General features: G+C 38.6%; 2 protein-coding genes across 8 annotated transcripts; one reads left to right on the plus strand and one right to left on the minus strand.

The window, feature by feature from the left end:
• The first annotated feature begins 563 nt into the window (after window positions 1-563).
• On the plus strand, window positions 564-3,663 carry LOC124864292 (E3 ubiquitin-protein ligase RNF113A-like). Its single transcript, XM_047359024.1, has 10 exons — window positions 564-724; window positions 1,096-1,175; window positions 1,258-1,353; window positions 2,212-2,319; window positions 2,429-2,538; window positions 2,783-2,889; window positions 2,984-3,073; window positions 3,147-3,240; window positions 3,322-3,428; window positions 3,520-3,663. The coding sequence occupies exons 1-10, from the start codon at window positions 619-621 to the stop codon at window positions 3,585-3,587; spliced, it is 966 nt and encodes a 321-aa protein (XP_047214980.1). The 5' UTR covers window positions 564-618; the 3' UTR covers window positions 3,588-3,663.
• Window positions 3,664-3,709: 46 nt separating this feature from the next.
• On the minus strand, window positions 3,710-20,325 carry LOC124864291 (STE20-related kinase adapter protein alpha-like). Of its 7 annotated transcripts, XM_047359017.1 has the most exons (14): window positions 20,172-20,311; window positions 19,944-19,970; window positions 18,238-18,307; window positions 16,433-16,490; window positions 9,842-9,870; window positions 8,522-8,624; window positions 7,419-7,540; window positions 6,426-6,534; window positions 6,188-6,311; window positions 5,739-5,910; window positions 5,551-5,655; window positions 4,934-5,187; window positions 4,809-4,851; window positions 3,710-4,603 (listed from the first exon to the last, which is right to left on the minus strand). In XM_047359017.1, the coding sequence occupies exons 3-14, from the start codon at window positions 18,247-18,249 to the stop codon at window positions 4,448-4,450; spliced, it is 1,287 nt and encodes a 428-aa protein (XP_047214973.1). In that variant the 5' UTR covers window positions 18,250-18,307; window positions 19,944-19,970; window positions 20,172-20,311; the 3' UTR covers window positions 3,710-4,447. The 7 variants fall into 7 exon arrangements, with proteins under 7 accessions (XP_047214973.1, XP_047214974.1, XP_047214975.1 ...); XM_047359018.1 differs by lacking the exon at window positions 19,944-19,970 and having other exon boundaries at window positions 20,172-20,310; XM_047359019.1 differs by lacking the exons at window positions 9,842-9,870; window positions 16,433-16,490.
• Between the last annotated feature and the right edge of the window lie 22 nt (window positions 20,326-20,347).

A 20,347-nucleotide genomic window follows, 5' to 3' on the forward strand; every position in this document is an offset into this window, starting at 1 on the left:
CTTGCACCAGTCTTCTGTTGTCCATCCTTGTACTTTCTCCAGAATTTCGATTTGTTCTGTGACGTTTTTCTTGAACATAGTTTTTTTCTTTGCTGCCCTTTTTACGCCCCGGTGGAGCTTTGACTCACTGTAATTGCAAAAGCAATATTCCCCTGCTGGCAATGCAATGCAAGCTCTGAACTGCAACGTGATTCTGTTGTCCAGAGGCTTTAGCACTCGCTAGATAGTATTTCAGGTCCTGATTACTTTTTTTCAATTATTGAGCATCTCACTTTGAGGATCCTGATAAGTTAGAAAGCGGGTGTAATAATCTTAGCAGTAATTTCCTGTTAGATAATCTATATTACATAAGTAAAAAAAGAATGACTTCTTTATGAAAGGGGAATATAAACAAAAATGTTTCCAATTACTATGCTTAATAGTTAATAATAACAATGTATAACTATTTAACGTATATATTTAGACAAGATAAATCACAACATCAAACTGCGTTGTAGTATGAAATGCAAAACAAAATTGGAGCAAAAAAATATTCAGAGGGGGAGAAAAAATTATGTGTTCTCCAAAACAGCAGAGGGCGCTGTGACCACAGAGGACAGTAACATAGCTCTTTGCAAGATGGCGGAATCAGAGGAGGCCAAAGCACCTTCTTGTACGTTTCTGTTTAAAAAATCAACCAAAAAATTCTCCGGACGGAAAAGAAAAGCAAGTGGCAGTGACAAAGGTAATTATCTCTACGTTTTATAGCGTTTAACGTGTTTTTAAGTAATGAATACAGAGTATTTTGTAGCTTTTGACGTCAGTTTCAAATTCTAAACAAAATAGACAGTGGTTGTGTTCGTTTGCTATTTGGTTTTAACAGTCCTTGCCATGTTTGATGTGAGCCTTTCTATATCTTTACATTTAAATATTTTTGGTAAATTATGTAGGATGTTTGTGCTGCATTCAAGTTTGTACGTAATTTAGACCTCTGGGTCATATTTAGGCACATTTTACTGCTCACTAGCTAGTTGATACTTTTTATGACCAACGCAATTGTATTTTATTAGCTTTAAGTAAATGTTTTATACTCATCCGCCCTCCTCTCTGTCCTAGACAGTAACAGTGACGAGGACCAGAGCGCTGTGGTCAGGAGAGAAAAGAAAGATGCCCGGGTCAACCCCATGATTCAGAGGGTACATAACAATACATAAATGCATCTTCTGATAATGTCTAACTAAATATCGACACAAACATGATTTTATTTTATTTTTCCAGACGAAAAAAGTGGAGAAAGATGCTGTATCTTCCAGTGAAAGTGAAGATGGCAAGGAAGACAAGATCACAGTTTCTTATAAGTCTTCACGATCGGCGGTAAGTTGAAACCACGTTTTATGCGGCCTTCCTGGGAGTAAAAAACGAATTGGTCCCGGGTTCGAGTCCGGACCCCGAAGACCTGTGCTACATGTCTTCCCCATCTCTCCACACACGTATAGTAAACATGTAGAGCTGCGCAATACATCACCTTTTTATTTTTGCAATATCAATATAGCAAAGAACTACTTGAATTGCAATAAATATTATTATATAATTATTCACACACCACACATTCATCCTGTGGGGAGTCTTGTTTTAATGCAACAGAAAATGTTTTAGAGGGTTAAGATATGTCATTTAGAAACTGCAACCCAGCTGTTTCACTGCTGAAGCAACATTTTGAATTCAAGCATATCGTTAGGTTGGAAAAAAATAAATGAACAGAATAATGTTTTTCAAATAGCCCAATCTGGGGTGTATGATTGCAGTGAACTCAAAGCTGAAAGTAATTAACACTGTTAAATGACACCATCATTATTGCACATTTTGCAATTTGTCGTAATGTCGTAAAGCCCTAATGTTGCACCTATTTGGACAGACCACCATTTTTCAAGTCCATACAACCAAATTTGTTTTTCATGCTAGCAAGGGAAATTGTAACTTTCTTTTGCCAGCTGATTGGCAGTGCACAGCAACTGGTGGAGGGAGCATCACAATCTCATTGAAAGTACTTGAAACCATATAAACAGTCGGTAAACCTTGGTACCAATAAACTGCCCATGCCTAATTTCTTTCTCCTGCTTCCAAATTGTATCAGATGTGCTGTTGTGAATATGCTCATCAGACCTATAGGGGCTAATCAGGATGTAAAATGTAATTCTTTCTGCCTTTTTATATAATTTTGTTAAAACAAAGAAACCAGAGGGACCCGAGGACATGGGTGCAACTGCTACATATCAGCTGGACACAGAGAGAGACAAGGACGCCCAGGCGATTTTTGAGAGGAGTCAGAAAATCCAAGAGGTAGAAAGCTAATGTTATATATATAACTACTTTAACAAAGTTTATACTTTTTTGTTGTTTAAAGAGTTATAGAATATTAAAAAATGTTCCCTTTTCCCTCTTTTAAAAGGAGCTAACAGGTAAAGATGATGATAAAATATACCGTGGCATCAATAACTACCAGAAATTCATCAAGCCTAAAGACACCACAATGGGCAATGCCTCTTCTGGTATGGTCAGGTAAGGCCATAAATATTTTAAAGCTTGTTATAAAACTAAAAAACATTTGCACAACCCAGAAATCTACTAGAATGACTACAGGACACAAGAACTGACCTAAATAACTGGAGACCTTAAAAGCTCCCCTATAAGCAATTATTTCAGTGATGTTGCTTTTTAAGGTACAAGGAATTAAATAGATCATAAATAGGATTTAAAAATATTTTCTTTGTGTAGTGATCCTTAAATATAATCTTTGCAACAGAAAAGGGCCAATCAGAGCCCCTGAACACCTGAGAGCCACAGTCCGGTGGGACTACCAGCCAGATATCTGCAAGGATTACAAGGAGACTGGTTTCTGTGGTTTTGGAGGTTTGTTCAAAATTCTAAGTTATCTAAAACTTTAGTATGATATCTTTATAATCCACTTGCATGTTTAACGTTCCCATCTATTGTTTTTTTTAAGACAGCTGCAAGTTTCTTCACGACAGATCAGACTACAAACATGGCTGGCAGATTGAGAGGGAACTGGAAGAGGGCAGATATGGAGGAAATGGTGAATTTATTAAGTCTTTTCATAATCTATCATTTGTAGACTTCAGCATTTTTTAACTTGTTTTTTCATCAAGATGATGAGAATTATGAGGTGAGCAGTGATGATGAGGATTTGCCCTTTAAGTGCTTCATCTGCCGGGATACTTTTAAGAATCCCATCATCACAAAGTGAGTCCCCCCAACATGCTTTTCCTTCACTCTGTAATGCTGTTTTTGTTGGGGCGTGCTAACCAGTTATCTGTGTTCCAGGTGCAGGCACTATTTCTGTGAAAGCTGTGCTCTTCAGCATTATCGTAAGTCGAAACGGTGCTACGTGTGCAACACTCAAACCAACGGAGTCTTTAACCCTGCAAAAGGTAGGCAAATTCTGCAGAAAGTAAGACAGGCAGGTTACAAATCAATGTATTGAAATACAGCCTGACATGATTTTCTGTTCCTTTATTCCAGAGCTGATTGCAAAGATGGAGAAGCACAATGCTGCAACAGACCAGCCTCCATCAGATGAGGAAGATTAGCATCATATGAACTCTTTAAACCCTTGCTCTGTGTTTGTCTATGTAAGTTTTCAATAAATATTTTTTTGAAGCTTTACAGCTTGTTTTTTAATGAATGTGGTAAAACATGAAGCTGCACCCAGTTTGTTGTTTGGGTTTTTTATTTTTGAAACATGTTGCTTTCTCCTTACGTTCAAATTTACATGCAGACAAAACAAGCACAAGCAAAACATTCACTTTTCACATGTGTAAGACCCAGATGACTCATACATGGATGTGTTCTAAGTTTTAAACGTGCAACAAAAGACCAGCCTGAAGCATAAGAAGTTTGGAACATAAAGCAGGTGAATGAACATCTTTACATTCTGTTTGTTCAGTTGATTAACCAAGAGCACTTCCAGCTGAGAGAGTGGTAACAGTTATCTGTAAAAACTGCTGTGCCGCCTTATGGTGGATCTGTGAACAGATCAAGTTACCATATTAATGCAAAAGAAGTGTTCCTCAAATTTTTAGCATCTTCAGATCAATCCGTGTCCTGCCATCTAAATCCATAAGGTAACTTCACAAATGACATGAGGGACATGTCCCTATTGTGTTTTTAGCATGAGGATACTTGTAGTGTACAGTTCGTCAACAGGTTTGTGTCTACAAGAGGCCATCAGTGCAATGCATCAGTTTGTGCATATCTAGAAACGAAAGCATGGGCAAGACGTCAAAGAGTCAAGATGACCGTTGGCTTTAACTTTCTGTCAGTGAATAGCAAAGTCTTTTAAATTAAGTCAATCGTTTAAAAAGGGGCTAATTACAGAATAAATCCCATCCTCAGTGGAGAGTTTCTCAATACAATCCTTTGCTCGTGTTCCGCTTGGAGTCCTTTACTGTCAGAAGTCCCAGTCGTCCACTTCCAGATGGCCGAGACCAGACTCTAGACTTGCCAGTCCAGAAACGGAGTCCTGTGGCCTGGAGCTCTCAAAGCAAGAGATGGGCGACACCGGCTGCAGCAGCTCAGGCAGCGCTTCTGAGGGTCGACGTTTGATCTGAGAAGTTCAACAATGTGAGATACAGGTGAAAGGTGAAGCTGTTTTATTGTCTGGCATGAGAGAGAAATGAACTAGAAACATGTCTTTCCAATACAAAAGTACACAGTATGAAAACTTACTTAAAGTTGAAAGAAATCTGCTGAAATACATAACTTTTTTAAGCCAAAGAACTAAAAAGTAAAAAAAAAAAAAGTTCACACACCTGTTTGAAGAAAGGATGGCCAATCAGAGTGGTAGCAGATGGTCTGCAAAAAAAAAAAAAACAAGTAGACAAAAGCTTTTCATGATTTTTGTATATTAAATCATTCATATTTAATGATCCCCAACCTATTTTCTGGATCTCGCTGTAGACACAGCTCAACAAAGTTGTGAAACTGCAGGGAAAATGTTCTGTTATATGGATGTCCTCCTGATGATGAGGAAGGTTCTCCGTTTGAGTGCCGGAGCCCTCCTGCTCTTGGTCCCTCGCAGATGCCAGAATCGCAAGCAGAGCGGGATGGCTTGAGGGACAGCTCCTCTGGGGGAATAGTGGTGGTATCCAGCAAACAGGGAACTGTTCCATTCAGTTTCTCCAGGAGCATCTGCAGGAAATAATAAATATCTGGTTTTTTTTGTTAAGCAAAAGTATTCTGAACTTTTACACAAATCGTCACGTTACAACCCCAGACTTCACTGCATTTTAATGGGATTTGATGTTATAGAACAACCCAAAAGTAGCAGATGAGTTTGGGGTTTTAATGTGACAAAATTCAAAAAGGTCCAATGTGTATAAACACCTTAAATGCATATAATGATTAGCTAAATTCAGAACTACAACAGGGTAAGTGGGAGTCTTTTCTGCCCTGAAGTTAATTTCAAACATTTTTTATGTTTCTTAGAATTTACTGCACTTATAAGAACATGACATGTTAGAACAGCTTAAATAGCTTTGAGTTTCTGCTTACCTGTGTAGCTGGCATGTCTTTGAAGGGCACATGTCCATTGGCTAATTCACAGGCCGTGATGCCAAGGCTATAGATATCTGATCGAAAGTCATAACCCTGCAGATTCTGTGAAAAAAAAGTTAAAATACCATCTAATTAGATAGGCACATAGGTTTACAATGTGGTCTCCTGCTCCGAGGAGGACATACCTGCTGTAGCACTTCAGGGCTAAGCCATGGCAGCACCTTCACGCTGTACTGAGGGAAGTCGTGAACCATTTTTGCCCTTTGGCCATTACGAATGAGGCTGAAAATACTCCGTAGACCAGACATGCAGACCTGTCCATCTGCAGATATCAAGACATGGCTGGCCTTCACACTCCTACATCAGCAAAGCAGTGAAGAATGTTACCACTTAAATCCAAATGGGAGGTTTAATCGATATTTTACTAATACGATTATCTTGATAACATAGCCAGACATGAAATACAACATTCCACTGAAGTAATTTCTCTAAACAGGTCTAAAAACACACAATGAAGGTCAAATATTGAGAATCAAATACAATTAAAAACTGACAGACTTCGGTTTGATTAATAAACATATTGTCATCAGTAAGCACTCTAAACGAATCTTTCTGATACAGCAGTTAATCTTACCTGTGTACATATCCCATGTGATGGATGTATTCAAGTGCTTTAAGCATACCTAGCAAAATGTATGCAATGGTCAGTTCACTCATACCATCTGAAAAATGTGTGCAGATGAGATCTCTAGCTGAACCTGCGAGATCAAATAAGAATGAATATGAGATCAAACACAGACTGGATTACAGCAACAGAATGGTTGCATTAGATTCAATGGGGGGTGAGATTTCAGGTGCTTTTCTTTTCGTACCATAAGCCATGAATGGTGTGATGACCCAAAGCTCATTTTCTGCGATAAAGACGCTCTTGTATGGTAGAATACTGGGGTGATGAAACAACTTTGACACATGTAATTCACCCTAATTTAAAGAGGGAAAAGATCTTAAAATTGATGACTTGAGAAGCAGGGACAACTATATTAGGCAGAAAAGAGTGGACAAAATTGAAGAGGGATATACAGGGCTCCTACAATTTTATTCTGTTTTTGTCACACTTAAATGTTTTTAAATCATCAAACAAATGTTAGCTTTAGACTAAAGTAACCTGAGTATATGACAAAAGCTGTTTGCTATCCAAGCCAGCATGGCCCTATGTGAAAATACACGGCTAAAAAAATAAAGGAACACTTTCAAAACATGTCAGATCAGAAAACAATTATGCTGGATATCCATACTGATGGATCCATACTGAGTAATGTGTTAGGAACAAAAGCACGAGACATGTTTTGATCAAAATAAAAATGATCAACCCACAGAGGGCTTGTCTAAAGACATTCAACAGAGGAGAAACAAAGCAACTCGCATCTATCAGTCTGGAAAGGGTTACAAAGCCATTTCTAAGGCTTTAGGATCCAAATGAGCCACAGCCATTATCTAGTAATGACAAACAAATGAAGCAGTGGTGAACCCTCCCAGGAGTGGCCAGTCTAAGAAAAAAACCTAAATAGCACATGATAAATCCAGCAGGTCAGAACATCTAAAGAGAGGGCAAACACATTTTCACACAAGACCCGGTTGGTTCGAATAGCTTGTTTGTCTTAATTAATGAAATTATTCCAAAACTACCTTTTACATTAGGTTGTCTCAGATTATATTTATCTGATATAAAATTTTGTTTAATGATCTCAAACATTAAAGCATGACAAAATCTGAAGAAATCTGTAGGCAAGACAGGTTTTTCCTAATAAAAGGTCTGAGAAGGAAACAACAGAAAAATAATTCTGAAATGCGACGAGAATGCAGACCTGCAGATAGGTAACCATTTCATTTGTGCACGACTCCAAGTCGATTCGACGGATGGCCACGTGCTCTCCAGTGGGTTTGTATTGAGCCAGATTTACAATCATCAGGTCATCCAAGCCCTTACCTAACAAAGACATGTGCTTCAGCTTTAAAAAAGGTTGCAAAATTATCTTAAGAGTCCAATGTTTACATATGCAGCTCCACAGCTTTACAGTTATTGGCACCCCAGTAAAAATGTTCAAAAAGCCAAAAAAATTTCAATTCACCTTTATGAGGCATAAAGCATAATCTGTGAATTTTTTTGAATAACACAATCTTTATTTTAAATGTTTTTATTTACAGGGAAAATAACCCAACATCAATAATTTTCTTTAAAAAGAAATCACTGGTAACTCAGAATTTCAGCACTAAACGATACCTATAAAATAAATGTAATAAAGCTTTTTTAGTTTACCTTATCCTTCACTTTTTTTATTTTTTCACTGTATAGAACCTTTTTATTTAGTGATCACGATTTCCTGTTTCACTTAGGTATTAATGCAAAGGTACAAGGAAGTTAATTGTTTTAGCCACTCTTCAAAATGCGAAAGACAACAGAACATGCCATTAAAGTTTGGTAGATTTTTTCATCCATCAAAAAATAGCTGAAAGAAAATCGCTACAAACCTAAATTTGCCCATATATACGACCAGAGCAATAGCTGAAACTTGAAAACAACTGGAAAATGAGACTGGATGACCAATCTGGACCAATCAGTGAGTGAAATCAATGATCGCAGGATACCTCAGTTTGCATTATACATCATTACAAGCTTTAAGTTTTAAAAAGGAGTCAAAAATTAGACAATTCCTCCTCAATTCCCCACTTGGTGCTTTGAGGGTTTTTTTGTTTTTTTTTTGTCAGTTGGCAAATATGTGCATTGCATATATATATATATATATATATATATAAATATTTTATGCATTCACTGCAGTGACTTGGTTGTTTTGTAAAGAATCAAACTGCCTTGCAGCCTACAAAGTTCTAATGTTTGGAACACCCCAAAAATATTTTGAAACGCTTCATGCTAAAACAAAAAAGTGCACACATCTGTGTTTTTAATTACCAAGAACAATGAGCAGCTCATATGAGCTGCTGTCTGGGAGGTACAAGCCCATGGTGTCCCGACAGGGCAGGGAGGTCAGACTCTCCTGACTGTCCTCATGGGCCTGGAGGTGGAGCAGAGAAAACAGAGCAAGACAAAGTTCTGATTTCAGCTTCATTTGTCTCAGATATATCCCTTAAACCATCACAAAAGAAAGAGCAGAACAATCTACGATACTACAAGTGTTAGGCAGACCGACAACATCAGTGGATTTACAACATTAGGAACAACCACTTTCATATCCAGTGAGTACAAATATTACTTAAAAGGTATAATAATAAAAAAAATAATAATAATAGTATAACTTAAAGATCTGTAGCCACAGTAAGCTAAGGTATTTGTGAAACGCTTCTCACAAAACAAATCTCCAACAGTTGTGTAAAAAAGATTCTTGAATGTCTGTTGCTCTCGTTTATTAAATTATTCTTACACTTCTGCGTCACAACCAACATTCTTGGCAGTGAGGACTCCTGATTTCCATCAAATTATTGCTTTCAAAATGATGGAAATGAACCGACTGCAGCAGTAAGCTGGTGATGCAGATGAAGGCAAATGTATGACTCTTTGAATTAATTGCATGATTGTCAAAATAAAGATGAACATTTAGCCTCTGATTGGCACGCGTCTTTCAGGTTATCGCTTTAAATATCCTCACAGAAAAAGAGAAGAGATTGTTCTATAAGCAGGTCAAATGATTATCTTTATGCACCAGGAAGCACAAATTAAAAACTGTCTCAGCAGGAAAGCCAAACATGCTCTGGGCACCACAGTTTAAAGAAACGTCTGGAAATGTTTTCTGATCACATGGAGAAAACTTCCATAGAGATCAGACCCAGAATGGACCGCCATGAACTTCACACATATGCAGACCGCACAAACTGCATATTGGATCGCTGTCAATCCCACAACAGTCCATCAGAACTTTAAGAAAATGTCACAACACAGTTTCTTTAAACAATAAGCTAAGACTTTTAGGCTACAAAAATACACCAGATGTTATTTAGTGGGCTTCATGAGAAAAGTATTACTTCTGTGAGGGGAAATCAATACACTATGTAACAGAAGCACTTGTTTGTGAGGTGAAAAAACCATTTATAACACAAGCATGTGCAGCATGAACTGGACACGCATGCATACAAACAGGTCCAAAGCCTTGAGGGATTATGTATCCCTCTAAATGCAAATCTTTGTGCGCACACACGTACTGTATAAGTGCATGCACGCACATACACAAAAGGCACATGAAGGATGATGATGCAGTGACAGGAGTACCGCACTTACTTTCCTGTGTGAGAGTCCCTGAGCTTGCTCTGGGGTAGAAAAACCATGTCAATGACATAAATACGTGTACACAAAGACAACAAGAGAAGGATCTGTGTTCAGAGGAGTTTTTTCTACTGGTTAAGTACAGCCGCTGCATCCGAGGGTGCCCTGCATGATGGAGAAACGATTCAAGGACTTTTCTGCCTCAGGAAATAACTACTTCCAGACATCAATCTGTTTAACGAGCTTCACCAAAAACCCACCCCAATTAATGCCAAACACAGTTTAACAAGCTACTCTTTAACGTCTTTACAGATATTACAGTGCCAGTCAGACGTTTACATACACTCTTTATGAGCATAAATGCCATATTAATTTTGGCCTTTTATTGATGTATTTAACTTGTTATTTTTTTCAGCGTGGAATGATTTTACATGAATTTCAAAGACAAGAATTAGGTGCACAAGTCTGAATTTAGTGTGGATTTTCTCCAACCCCAACAGAGTCAAAATTATACATATACATACACCCCCATTAATATTGGGACAAATGTCCTTTAGCAAGCTGCAGACAAGTTGGACACTCTGTGACCATCAATACGGTCCTGGAGAAATTCAGGCAAAGTATTTGATCACTCTTTTTGGCAAAACAGATCCAATTTGTTTAAAAGGGTTGGCTTCCTGGCACAACCCTGCCTTTTAAGCAAAGTCCATAACTTGATAAAAACGTTGGGCGCTTCTGAAAGCTTACAGCTAGATTTCTTTATCTGCTATAAAACCAGTTTTGATGTAGCTTCAGGATCATTGTCCTGCTGGAACACCAGCTATCCACTGATATGAGGTGAAGTTAAAAGAATCTAGAGGTAGTCCTCAATCTTCATGGTTCAATACACTTTACACAATGAACCAAGTCAACTGCCAGTGAAATAAACCCTCAACATAATGCTACCACCACAATGCTTAACAGTGGGTCCAGCATTCTCAGGCTTGAGAGATTCACTTTAACTCATCCAAACATATGTCCTGCCATTGTGCCCACACAGCTTATACAGGTCCTTCTCAAAATATTAGCATATTGTGATAAAGTTCATTATTTTCCATAATGTCATGATGAAAATTTAACATTCATATATTTTAGATTCATTGCACACTAACTGAAATATTTCAGGTCTTCTATTGTCTTAATACAGATGATTTTGGCATACAGCTCATGAAAACCCAAAATTCCTATCACACAAAATTAGCATATTATTAAAAGGGTCTCTAAACGAGCTATGAACCTAATCATCTGAATCAACGAGTTAACTCTAAACACCTGCAAAAGATTCCTGAGGCCTTTAAAACTCCCAGCCTGGTTCATCACTCAAAACCCCAATCATGGGTAAGACTGCCGACCTGACTGCTGTCCAGAAGGCCACTATTGACACCCTCAAGCAAGAGGGTAAGACACAGAAAGAAATTTCTGAACGAATAGGCTGTTCCCAGAGTGCTGTATCAAGGCACCTCAGTGGGAAGTCTGTGGGAAGGAAAAAGTGTGACAGAAAACGCTGCACAACGAGAAGAGGTGACCGGACCCTGAGGAAGATTGTGGAGAAGGGCCGATTCCGGACCTTGGGGGACCCGCGGAAGCAGTGGACTGAGTCTGGAGTAGAAACATCCAGAGCCACCGTGCACAGGCTCTGGATGTAGCCCATTTCTGCAGGAAATGGGCTACAGGTGCCGCATTCCCCATGTCAACCCACTTTTGAACCAGAAACAGCGGCAGAAGCGCCTGACCTGGGCTACAGAGAAGCAGCACTGGACTGTTGCTCAGTGGTCCAAAGTACTTTTTTCAGATGAAAGCAAATTTTGCATGTCATTCGGAAATCAAGGTGCCAGAGTCTGGAGGAAGACTGGGGAGAAGGAAATGCCAAAATGCCAGAAGTCCAGTGTCAAGTACCCACAGTCAGTGATGGTCTGGGGTGCCGTGTCAGCTGCTGGTGTTGGTCCACTGTGTTTTATCAAGGGCAGGGTCAATGCAGCTAGCTATCAGGAGATTTTGGAGCACTTCATGCTTCCATCTGCTGAAAAGCTTTATGGAGTTGAAGATTTCATTTTTCAGCATGACCTGGCACCTGCTCACAGTGCCAAAACCACTGGTAAATGGTTTACTGACCATGGTATCACTGTGCTCAATTGGCCTGCCAACTCTCCTGACCTGAACCCCATAGAGAATCTGTGGGATATTGTGAAGAGAACGTTGAGAGACTCAAGACCCAACACTCTGGATGAGCTAAAGGCCGCTATCGAAGCATCCTGGGCCTCCATAAGACCTCAGCAGTGCCACAGGCTGATTGTCCTCCATGCCACGCCGCATTGAAGCAGTCATTTCTGCAAAAGGATTCCCGACCAAGTATTGAGTGCATAACTGTACATGATTATTTGAAGGTTGACGTTTTTTGTATTAAAAACACTTTTCTTTTATTGGTCGGATTAAATATGCTAATTTTGTGAGATAGGAATTTTGGGTTTTCATGAGCTGTATGCCACAATCATCCGTATTAAGACAATAAAAGACCTGAAATATTTCAGTTAGTGTGCAATGAATCTAAAATATATGAATGTTAAATTTTCATCATGACATTATGGAAAATAATGAACTTTATCACAATATGCTAATATTTTGAGAAGGACCTGTACTTTGTCTTTTTGTCTGGCCATAAAACTTTAGAGAGCGTTTGCCCTCTAAGGCTGCTGACCTTGGGGCATAACGTGGCTTAGCTGTAGGGCTGTTGTCCAATATACAGAAGCTTTTGGATCTCAAGGCAGGCGCATGGGGATGAACTCCTGATCTTAGGACCTTAGCTGCATGTCTGGATACCTTTTATCCTTCTCTCCCAACCCCTTTTCTGTCTGTAAATAAAAGCCACTAGTGCCACAAAAATCTTTTGAAAACAAAACGAGCTAGTCTCGAAGCAGGTGCATCTTTCTTAGTTACCACCATTTTTAGACTGTGTCATTAACTAGAAACTGTTAGAAACAGTTTCTAGTTAATGACATGTTTGAGCCTTAATGGTTTCTGGCTCTCACTCTTTCATCTGAAGGTGAGGCTTTGGGTCAGATGGTTGAAACTTGGACATCATTCCAGACACAGAACAATACTGGTTTTGGAAGGCAGACATTAAGCCTCCCCAATACCAACATTATTAAAAAAACGTGGACTAAGTTTAAAAGTAGGATTTGTACCAGGAAACAAACTACTTCAAATGAAGTCTAACGTGCTACAAAGAGTGGTCAACTGTTCAGCCAGAGCTATGCTAGAAGCTTGTTGGTGAATACACAATGCATGCGAATAATATGCAGTTTTCGAAGGACCATATACCACATTTAACCAAAACGCGTGGATTGGAGGAAGCCAACCATAGTCTCAAAAGTGTTTTTTAAAAATCACTTCTCTGCCTTGTATAATTATACCATCTTGTAAAAAGAACAGTTCATATGTATCAGTAACAGGGATGCACGATATTAAGGAAAACGTGATAATATTGGTTTTTCCTAAATAAGCAAACAGTATTGATTTTGTTTTTGGGTTCATAGCAAACACAAACCCCAGATCATGATTAGGCTATCCAGCTACTGGAAAGAAGATAAAATGCTAAATTTCAATTTCAACAATGAGATTTTTTATTAAAAAGTTGCTTCTGGCCTACATCTGCTGTTTTAGCCTTTTTCTTAATGACTTGACCAGCTAACCACCTCTTCACCTTATATAACCTTTTAAGATGCATTAAAAACAAGTGTCACCAAATACTAGCTAGCATTTATTGCAGTGCGAACAGTTCGTCCTGACATGCACACTGAATGCAATTGTATAGCAATACAGATTAATTTGTTATATGTTGGTAACAGTAAAAGCACAACATTAATAACATGCATGCTCATAATGACTAAAGGTCCTTCTCAAAATATTAGCATATTCTGATAAAGTTCATTATTTTCCATAATGTCATGATGAAAATTTAACATTCATATATTTTAGATTCATTGCACACTAACTGAAATATTTCAGGTCTTTTATTGTCTTAATACGGATGATTTTAGCATACAGCTCATGAAAACCCAAAATTCCTATCTCACAAAATTAGCATATTTCATCCGACCAATAAAAGAAAAGTGTTTTTAATACAAAAAACGTCAACCTTCAAATAATCATGTACAGTTATGCACTCAATACTTTGTCGGGAATCCTTTTGCAGAAATGACTGCTTCAATGCGGCATGGCATGGAGGCAATCAGCCTGTTGCACTGCTGAGGTCTTATGGAGGCCCAGGATGCTTCGATAGCGGCCTTTAGCTCATCCAGAGTGTTGGGTCTTGAGTCTCTCAACGTTCTCTTCACAATATCCCACAGATTCTCTATGGGGTTCAGGTCAGGAGAGTTGGCAGGCCAATTGAGCACAGTGATACCATGGTCAGTAAACCATTTACCAGTGGTTTTGGCACTGTGAGCAGGTGCCAGGTCGTGCTGAAAAATGAAATCTTCATCTCCATAAAGCTTTTCAGCAGATGGAAGCATGAAGTGCTCCAAAATCTCCTGATAGCTAGCTGCATTGACCCTGCCCTTGATAAAACACAGTGGACCAACACCAGCAGCTGACACGGCACCCCAGACCATCACTGACTGTGGGTACTTGACACTGGACTTCTGGCATTTTGGCATTTCCTTCTCCCCAGTCTTCCTCCAGACTCTGGCACCTTGATTTCCGAATGACATGCAGAATTTGCTTTCATCCGAAAAAAGTACTTTGGACCACTGAGCAACAGTCCAGTGCTGCTTCTCTGTAGCCCAGGTCAGGCGCTTCTGCCGCTGTTTCTGGTTCAAAAGTGGCTTGACCTGGGGAATGTGGCACCTGTAGCCCATTTCCTGCACACACCTGTGCACGGTGGCTCTGGATGTTTCTACTCCAGACTCAGTCCACTGCTTCCTCAGGTCCCCCAAGGTCTGGAATCGGCCCTTCTCCAAAATCTTCCTCAGGGTCCGGTCACCTCTTCTCGTTATGCAGCGTTTTCTGCCACACTTTTTCCTTCCCACAGACTTCCCACTGAGGTGCCTTGATACAGCACTCTGGGAACAGCCTATTCGTTCAGAAATTTCTTTCTGTGTCTTACCCTCTTGCTTGAGGGTGTCAATAGTGGCCTTCTGGACAGCAGTCAGGTCGGCAGTCTTACCCATGATTGGGGTTTTGAGTGATGAACCAGGCTGGGAGTTTTAAAGGCCTCAGGAATCTTTTGCAGGTGTTTAGAGTTAACTCGTTGATTCAGATGATTAGGTTCATAGCTCGTTTAGAGACTCTTTTAATGATATGCTAATTTTGTGAGATAGGAATTTTGGGTTTTCATGAGCTGTATGCCAAAATCATCCATATTAAGACAATAAAAGACCTGAAATATTTCAGTTAGTGTGCAATGAATCTAAAATATATGAATGTTAAATTTTCATCATGACATTATAGAAAATAATTAACTTTATCACAATATGCTAATATTTTGAGAAGGACCTGTATATCTAATATTCTGACTGGACCTGCATGTAAGGCAATGGGAATCGTGGGCAGCCAAAATAAATTACTAATTTGTAGAAACATGCACAAACAACGGATGATGCAACCAAATGAAAATGAGGCAAAGTTGCAATAATATAAAAGCAAACTCCAATCCAGCAATTTCACATAACTTAAAAATAGCTCAGAAAATAGAAAAATAACGGATTGTAAAGCACAGAAAGATCACAATGTCCATATTTTGACCTCTTTCCACCATTTATAGACTTATAGATTTGCAGTCATTCTCCAATAAACCAGTACTGAGTGTTGCCAGGCAGAGCTAATACGTTTTTTAAGATAAATAAGGAATTTGTAAAAAATAATTGAACTGTTCAGAATATTTTTACATTTTACAAATGCAAAGATATTCATTCATGCCAGAGTTCTGACATACTGTTCTGACTGGGCAATTTTGAAAGAAAAGTGAATAAAATTGTCCCTTTTTCAACTTTTGAAATGGTCTCCCTGTCCTGAGTCGGTTTTTTTGAAAAAATTTTCAAACTGTTCTAAAAATTGTTGGTTTCTATATTATAGACTAGAATAAACATGTGTTGGATATAAATCTTAACTCATCAATAATAAAAACAACAAAATATATTCTTATTTTCTATGATGACACGTTTACTGAAACACTGCCATCAAAACAAATGAATACTGCCAACATTCATGACAAACTTGTGCTTCATTTTGAAGCTTTTTCTTATTGTAATGGAAATGATGATTTAGATTTTCAAAGCAACACACTATTAATACCAGTAAGCAAATAAAAGTGCCCTTGGCACACAGAATGTAATTAGAGGGCAATTTTGTTTGAATTAGCTTTCCATAAACTACTGACACAAACAGAAAGAGGAAATAAAGTACAGAAATAAATGAATAGGAAATTTAAATTATATTTAAAAAGCAAAGCAAAGCAAGAACTTAGAGGAAAGCTTACAAACATGTAATAGTTTTTTTATTTTATTCTCGGGAACAGCTTAAACAGAGAGCGACAAGACTTTTTAATAAATGATTTAACTCGGACCTCACCTCCAAATAACTCCAGATCCCGCAGGCTCTCCACACTCAGTTTCTCAGTTACCCAGCGCTAACAGATATAAAAGGTTAATTTCAAGCATGAAAAAAAGAGGTGAAATAAAAGCAAGAATAGGAAAAGGGTTCTACAGGATGACAAAGAGAGAGCATTTAAGGCTGTGGGCTGCAGTGGTTAGTAGTAGGGTTGGGCATCGTTTGAATCTGAATGATTCCAGTTGCGACTACAATTCTTAATTTGGAATCCGGTTCCTAGCGATTCTCGATTCCGATTCTTTTAAAGAGGAAGGGTCAAAAAAGTTTACATGGGCCGTTCCTCAATATGCCGCAGTGTTTCTACTCAGTACTCGCTTACTTGTGTTGACGTCATCAATGGTGGCCCAAGTACTGCATCAAAGCAAGTACGCTCAAAGTGCCCGGTTGTGCTCTTGCTCCGCCCATTTTTATCGAAGGATGCATCCTTCTGCGGACTTGGGTTAGCTAGGTTTTCCAAAATGCATTGCCCCACCAGCAGCGGAAGTTTATTGTTTTTATACCACTATTAAAACTACTTTTTGTAACAAATTCAAATGTTTTAGGCGAGAAAGAAGACCTATGCAGTCAGTTCATCAAGAATGTGCATAGTTTGAAATCTGCTCCAGTATTGGTGGTTACAGGCTCAGCAGGCGGTTGGAATGGGTTTTCCCCATTCACCGCAGCCTGACCTCGGCCAATCATCATTTTTTGCTACCTGTTATTTGTTTGTGGCAGCTGAAACTCAGATATATATGTGGCGGATAACTGCAAGTCCCAAAATATAAAATATATTATTAGTTTGCCAAAAAGGGGCAGAGCAAGAACACATCCAGGCACTTTGAGCGTAATTGCTTTGATGCGTACTCATGGTGCGTTCCATTTGTACTTGGGGAGTCAGAAATTCCGACTTCAAAGTAGGACATTTCAACTGGAATGCTGCCTAAGGTCGGAAAGTCAGAGCAACAAGATCATACACGACGTCCGCATTCGAGATGGCTGTAAACAGTGTAAAACTTAAAACTACTGTGACAGTTTTGTATTTTTATGTAACGTGTAGTCACCCATACTACTTTTTAGTGTTTCTCAGACGTGATATTTCAGCGGTGTTTGTGTGCATGAAATACCGCGGAGAACAGTGTTTATTGTCCTTGTTATTGTTGTAAGCCTAATGTTACAATTGCTAATATAAAAAACAAAACAAACAAAAAAACAGCAAGAAACTGGAACTCTACTAGAGGACTTCCGTGATCTTCCAAGTACGCAAATAAGCTAACCAGAGTTCCTTCTGAATAACATAACCTGATTTCATGTTTTTTGTCTATAAAAAAAGACAACATATGGGCTAACGTTAGCTGGGTATTTGCGTTGTATCATCTATTTGCAAGTGTTGCACACACCCGACGGGTTATTTATTTTATTAAAGTTAGGCCATACATTCTGTAGCTGCCACACACCATCCATGGTTGCGCACAAACTTCCTGCAGATTCTTCTTCGTTGGTGTTCGGCGGCTTCTTCTTCTGGTCCGCGGACCGGGTATAGAATCGAACTTGAATAATTGAACATTTTGAATGATTCCGGGAGAATCTGAATGTTAGTTCCGGGTTGCAATCGATTCACAAGACTCGATGCCCAACCCTATTTTATAGCAAAAGCATAAACTGCAGGGACAGAGATTTTTTACATGAATTGCTTTTGTTCAAAACATCTACATGAGTGCTAGATTTAACCATGGAAAGCAGTCTTGAGGTCACAATTCAATAAAATGAAGTACTTGGCAAATACTAACAAGAAAAGACATTGATCCTCTTGAGGTTGTTGTTACTTGGGATGCTGAAATAAACTTCCTGTGTGAAAATCTGTGAAAATAAAGGAAGTGTGATGAAAAGGATATAATCTTTAGTATCCTGCCAAAAAAGTCCCTAGTGATTGTAACTTACCACAATCAGTGACATTAGTTAAAGTTTAACTTAAAGATTGCGTTTCACGTTTCAAAACATACTAGCAATGCACATCACATTTTATACTCTACAGATATTTTGTGTTCTTTCTCCGAAAGCTGATATATAAATAAGTTATATTTAGTTTTACCTCTCTAGAGAAAAATTGTTTATTCTTAATATTTTGGAGAAAAATTTAAGTAATTGCTGCTATCTTCCCATTAGCTACACCACATAGCAGTTCCCTTTTCTGTAGTGGCTTGGCAGCTTGCTGATTGTTTCTGAGTTTACTGAGATTGTATTCAGCAAGGGAAAAGTAAAGTGGTTCTGCCTCAAGTGGAGGAGTAAGTATCTCGGGGTCTTGTTCACAAGTGATGGTAGAAGGGAGCGTGAGAATGACAGACGGATCGGTGCGGCTTCCGCAGTATTGCATACTCTGTACCAGTCCGTTGTGGTGAAGAGGGAGCTGAGCTGTAAGGCAAAGCTCTCTGTTTACCGGTCGGTTTATGTTTCTATATGTTACTAAATGTGAGAAGTAACCGAAAGAATGAGATTGCGGATAAAGGTGGTCGAAATAAATTTTCTCCTCAAGGTAGCTGGGCTCTCCCTTAAAGATAGGATGAGAAGTTTGGCTATCAGGGAAGGAATTAGAGTAGAGCCGCTGCTCCTTCGCATCGAGAGGAGCCAGTTGAGGTGGTTCAGGCATCTGGTAAGGATGCCTCCTGGACACCTAATGCCTAATGATAACACAGGTTATGGTGGAGCCAGACTGAAGCTCACAATTAGAGCAGAAAAAGTATGAATATGTAGACACCTTCCCTGCTGCTGTAGTTGATCCCTAAAGAAAATATGTAAAATTACCAGAATTAGAGACATTTGCAATGCGTTTGCTCTCCTGACATCATCATCCTGTACATGATTATCTATTTGCTCCTCGGTAGGAAGATGTATTTGTATCAACAGCAAATTGACAGGCAAAGGGAAGGTCCTAGTAACACTAAAGATAAAACAACTGCACGACAGAATCCAAAGTACTGTGTTTACAATTGATTATCTTTTGCTTTGCCAAACAGGTAAGTGACACTTAAATTACACATATTTCTCAATAAGGGGTAAATTGTTCAACACTTATTGGGTTTGCCCTCATAAAGGAAGTTAAGATATTGTCATATATTAAGTATTTTATTATCTTACAGTAACTAGAAAAATCCCTGTGCGTTCAAAACATTTGTGCCGCAGTATCAAAAAATGGTATCGAGTATTTTTCTTAGGATCGGTGTAGAGTTTGAAATTGTAGTATCGTGATAACAAAAATCAAATAAAAAAACATCCTCTTAAAATGTTCTGGTACCGAAATTAAAATGAATGGGGATAAAATGAGTGCTACGTCATTAAAATAACCTAAAGTATTGATTAGAGCCACTTTAAAGGAAAATATGCACACTGATAGCAAAATGATTTTTCTCGCACGGCACACATGCATGCACATACTTAATTTGTCCTGTCTGTTCTATTTAAACCCTTGTGGCAAAATACATTGAACTAGCAATATTACCTTTTAAAGCATTAGAATACTTCAAACCTGAAAATATATGGAAAAATACATGTTAAGTGACAGCAAACGAAGTGCAATCGCCACACTTCATGAAGAAAAGGCAGCTTTTCCTTAAGAAAACAGCTTTGCTAATGCGGGCTAGCATCAGCTAACAACATCTAGCAAAACCAGCTGCCCTAACTTACTGCAACTAAGATAAACAGCATTATTTGTTGTACAAAGACCTACCGAAGTCTTGTGAAGAACAACGCGGTATATATGTAGAAATAAAGTGTTTCTAAGTGGCCTTATTTATCGGTCCATCTGCTCCTGCAGAATGTTTTCAGCAGCCTCCCTCTATTTTTTTGTTTTTAAACTTTATTTAAAACAACAACCTTACAGCCTCCCTCTATTCTTCTGGTTGA

This window comes from Girardinichthys multiradiatus, chromosome Y, assembly GCF_021462225.1.
Source record: "Girardinichthys multiradiatus isolate DD_20200921_A chromosome Y, DD_fGirMul_XY1, whole genome shotgun sequence".
In the NCBI taxonomy this organism is placed as follows: Eukaryota; Metazoa; Chordata; class Actinopteri; order Cyprinodontiformes; family Goodeidae; genus Girardinichthys; species Girardinichthys multiradiatus.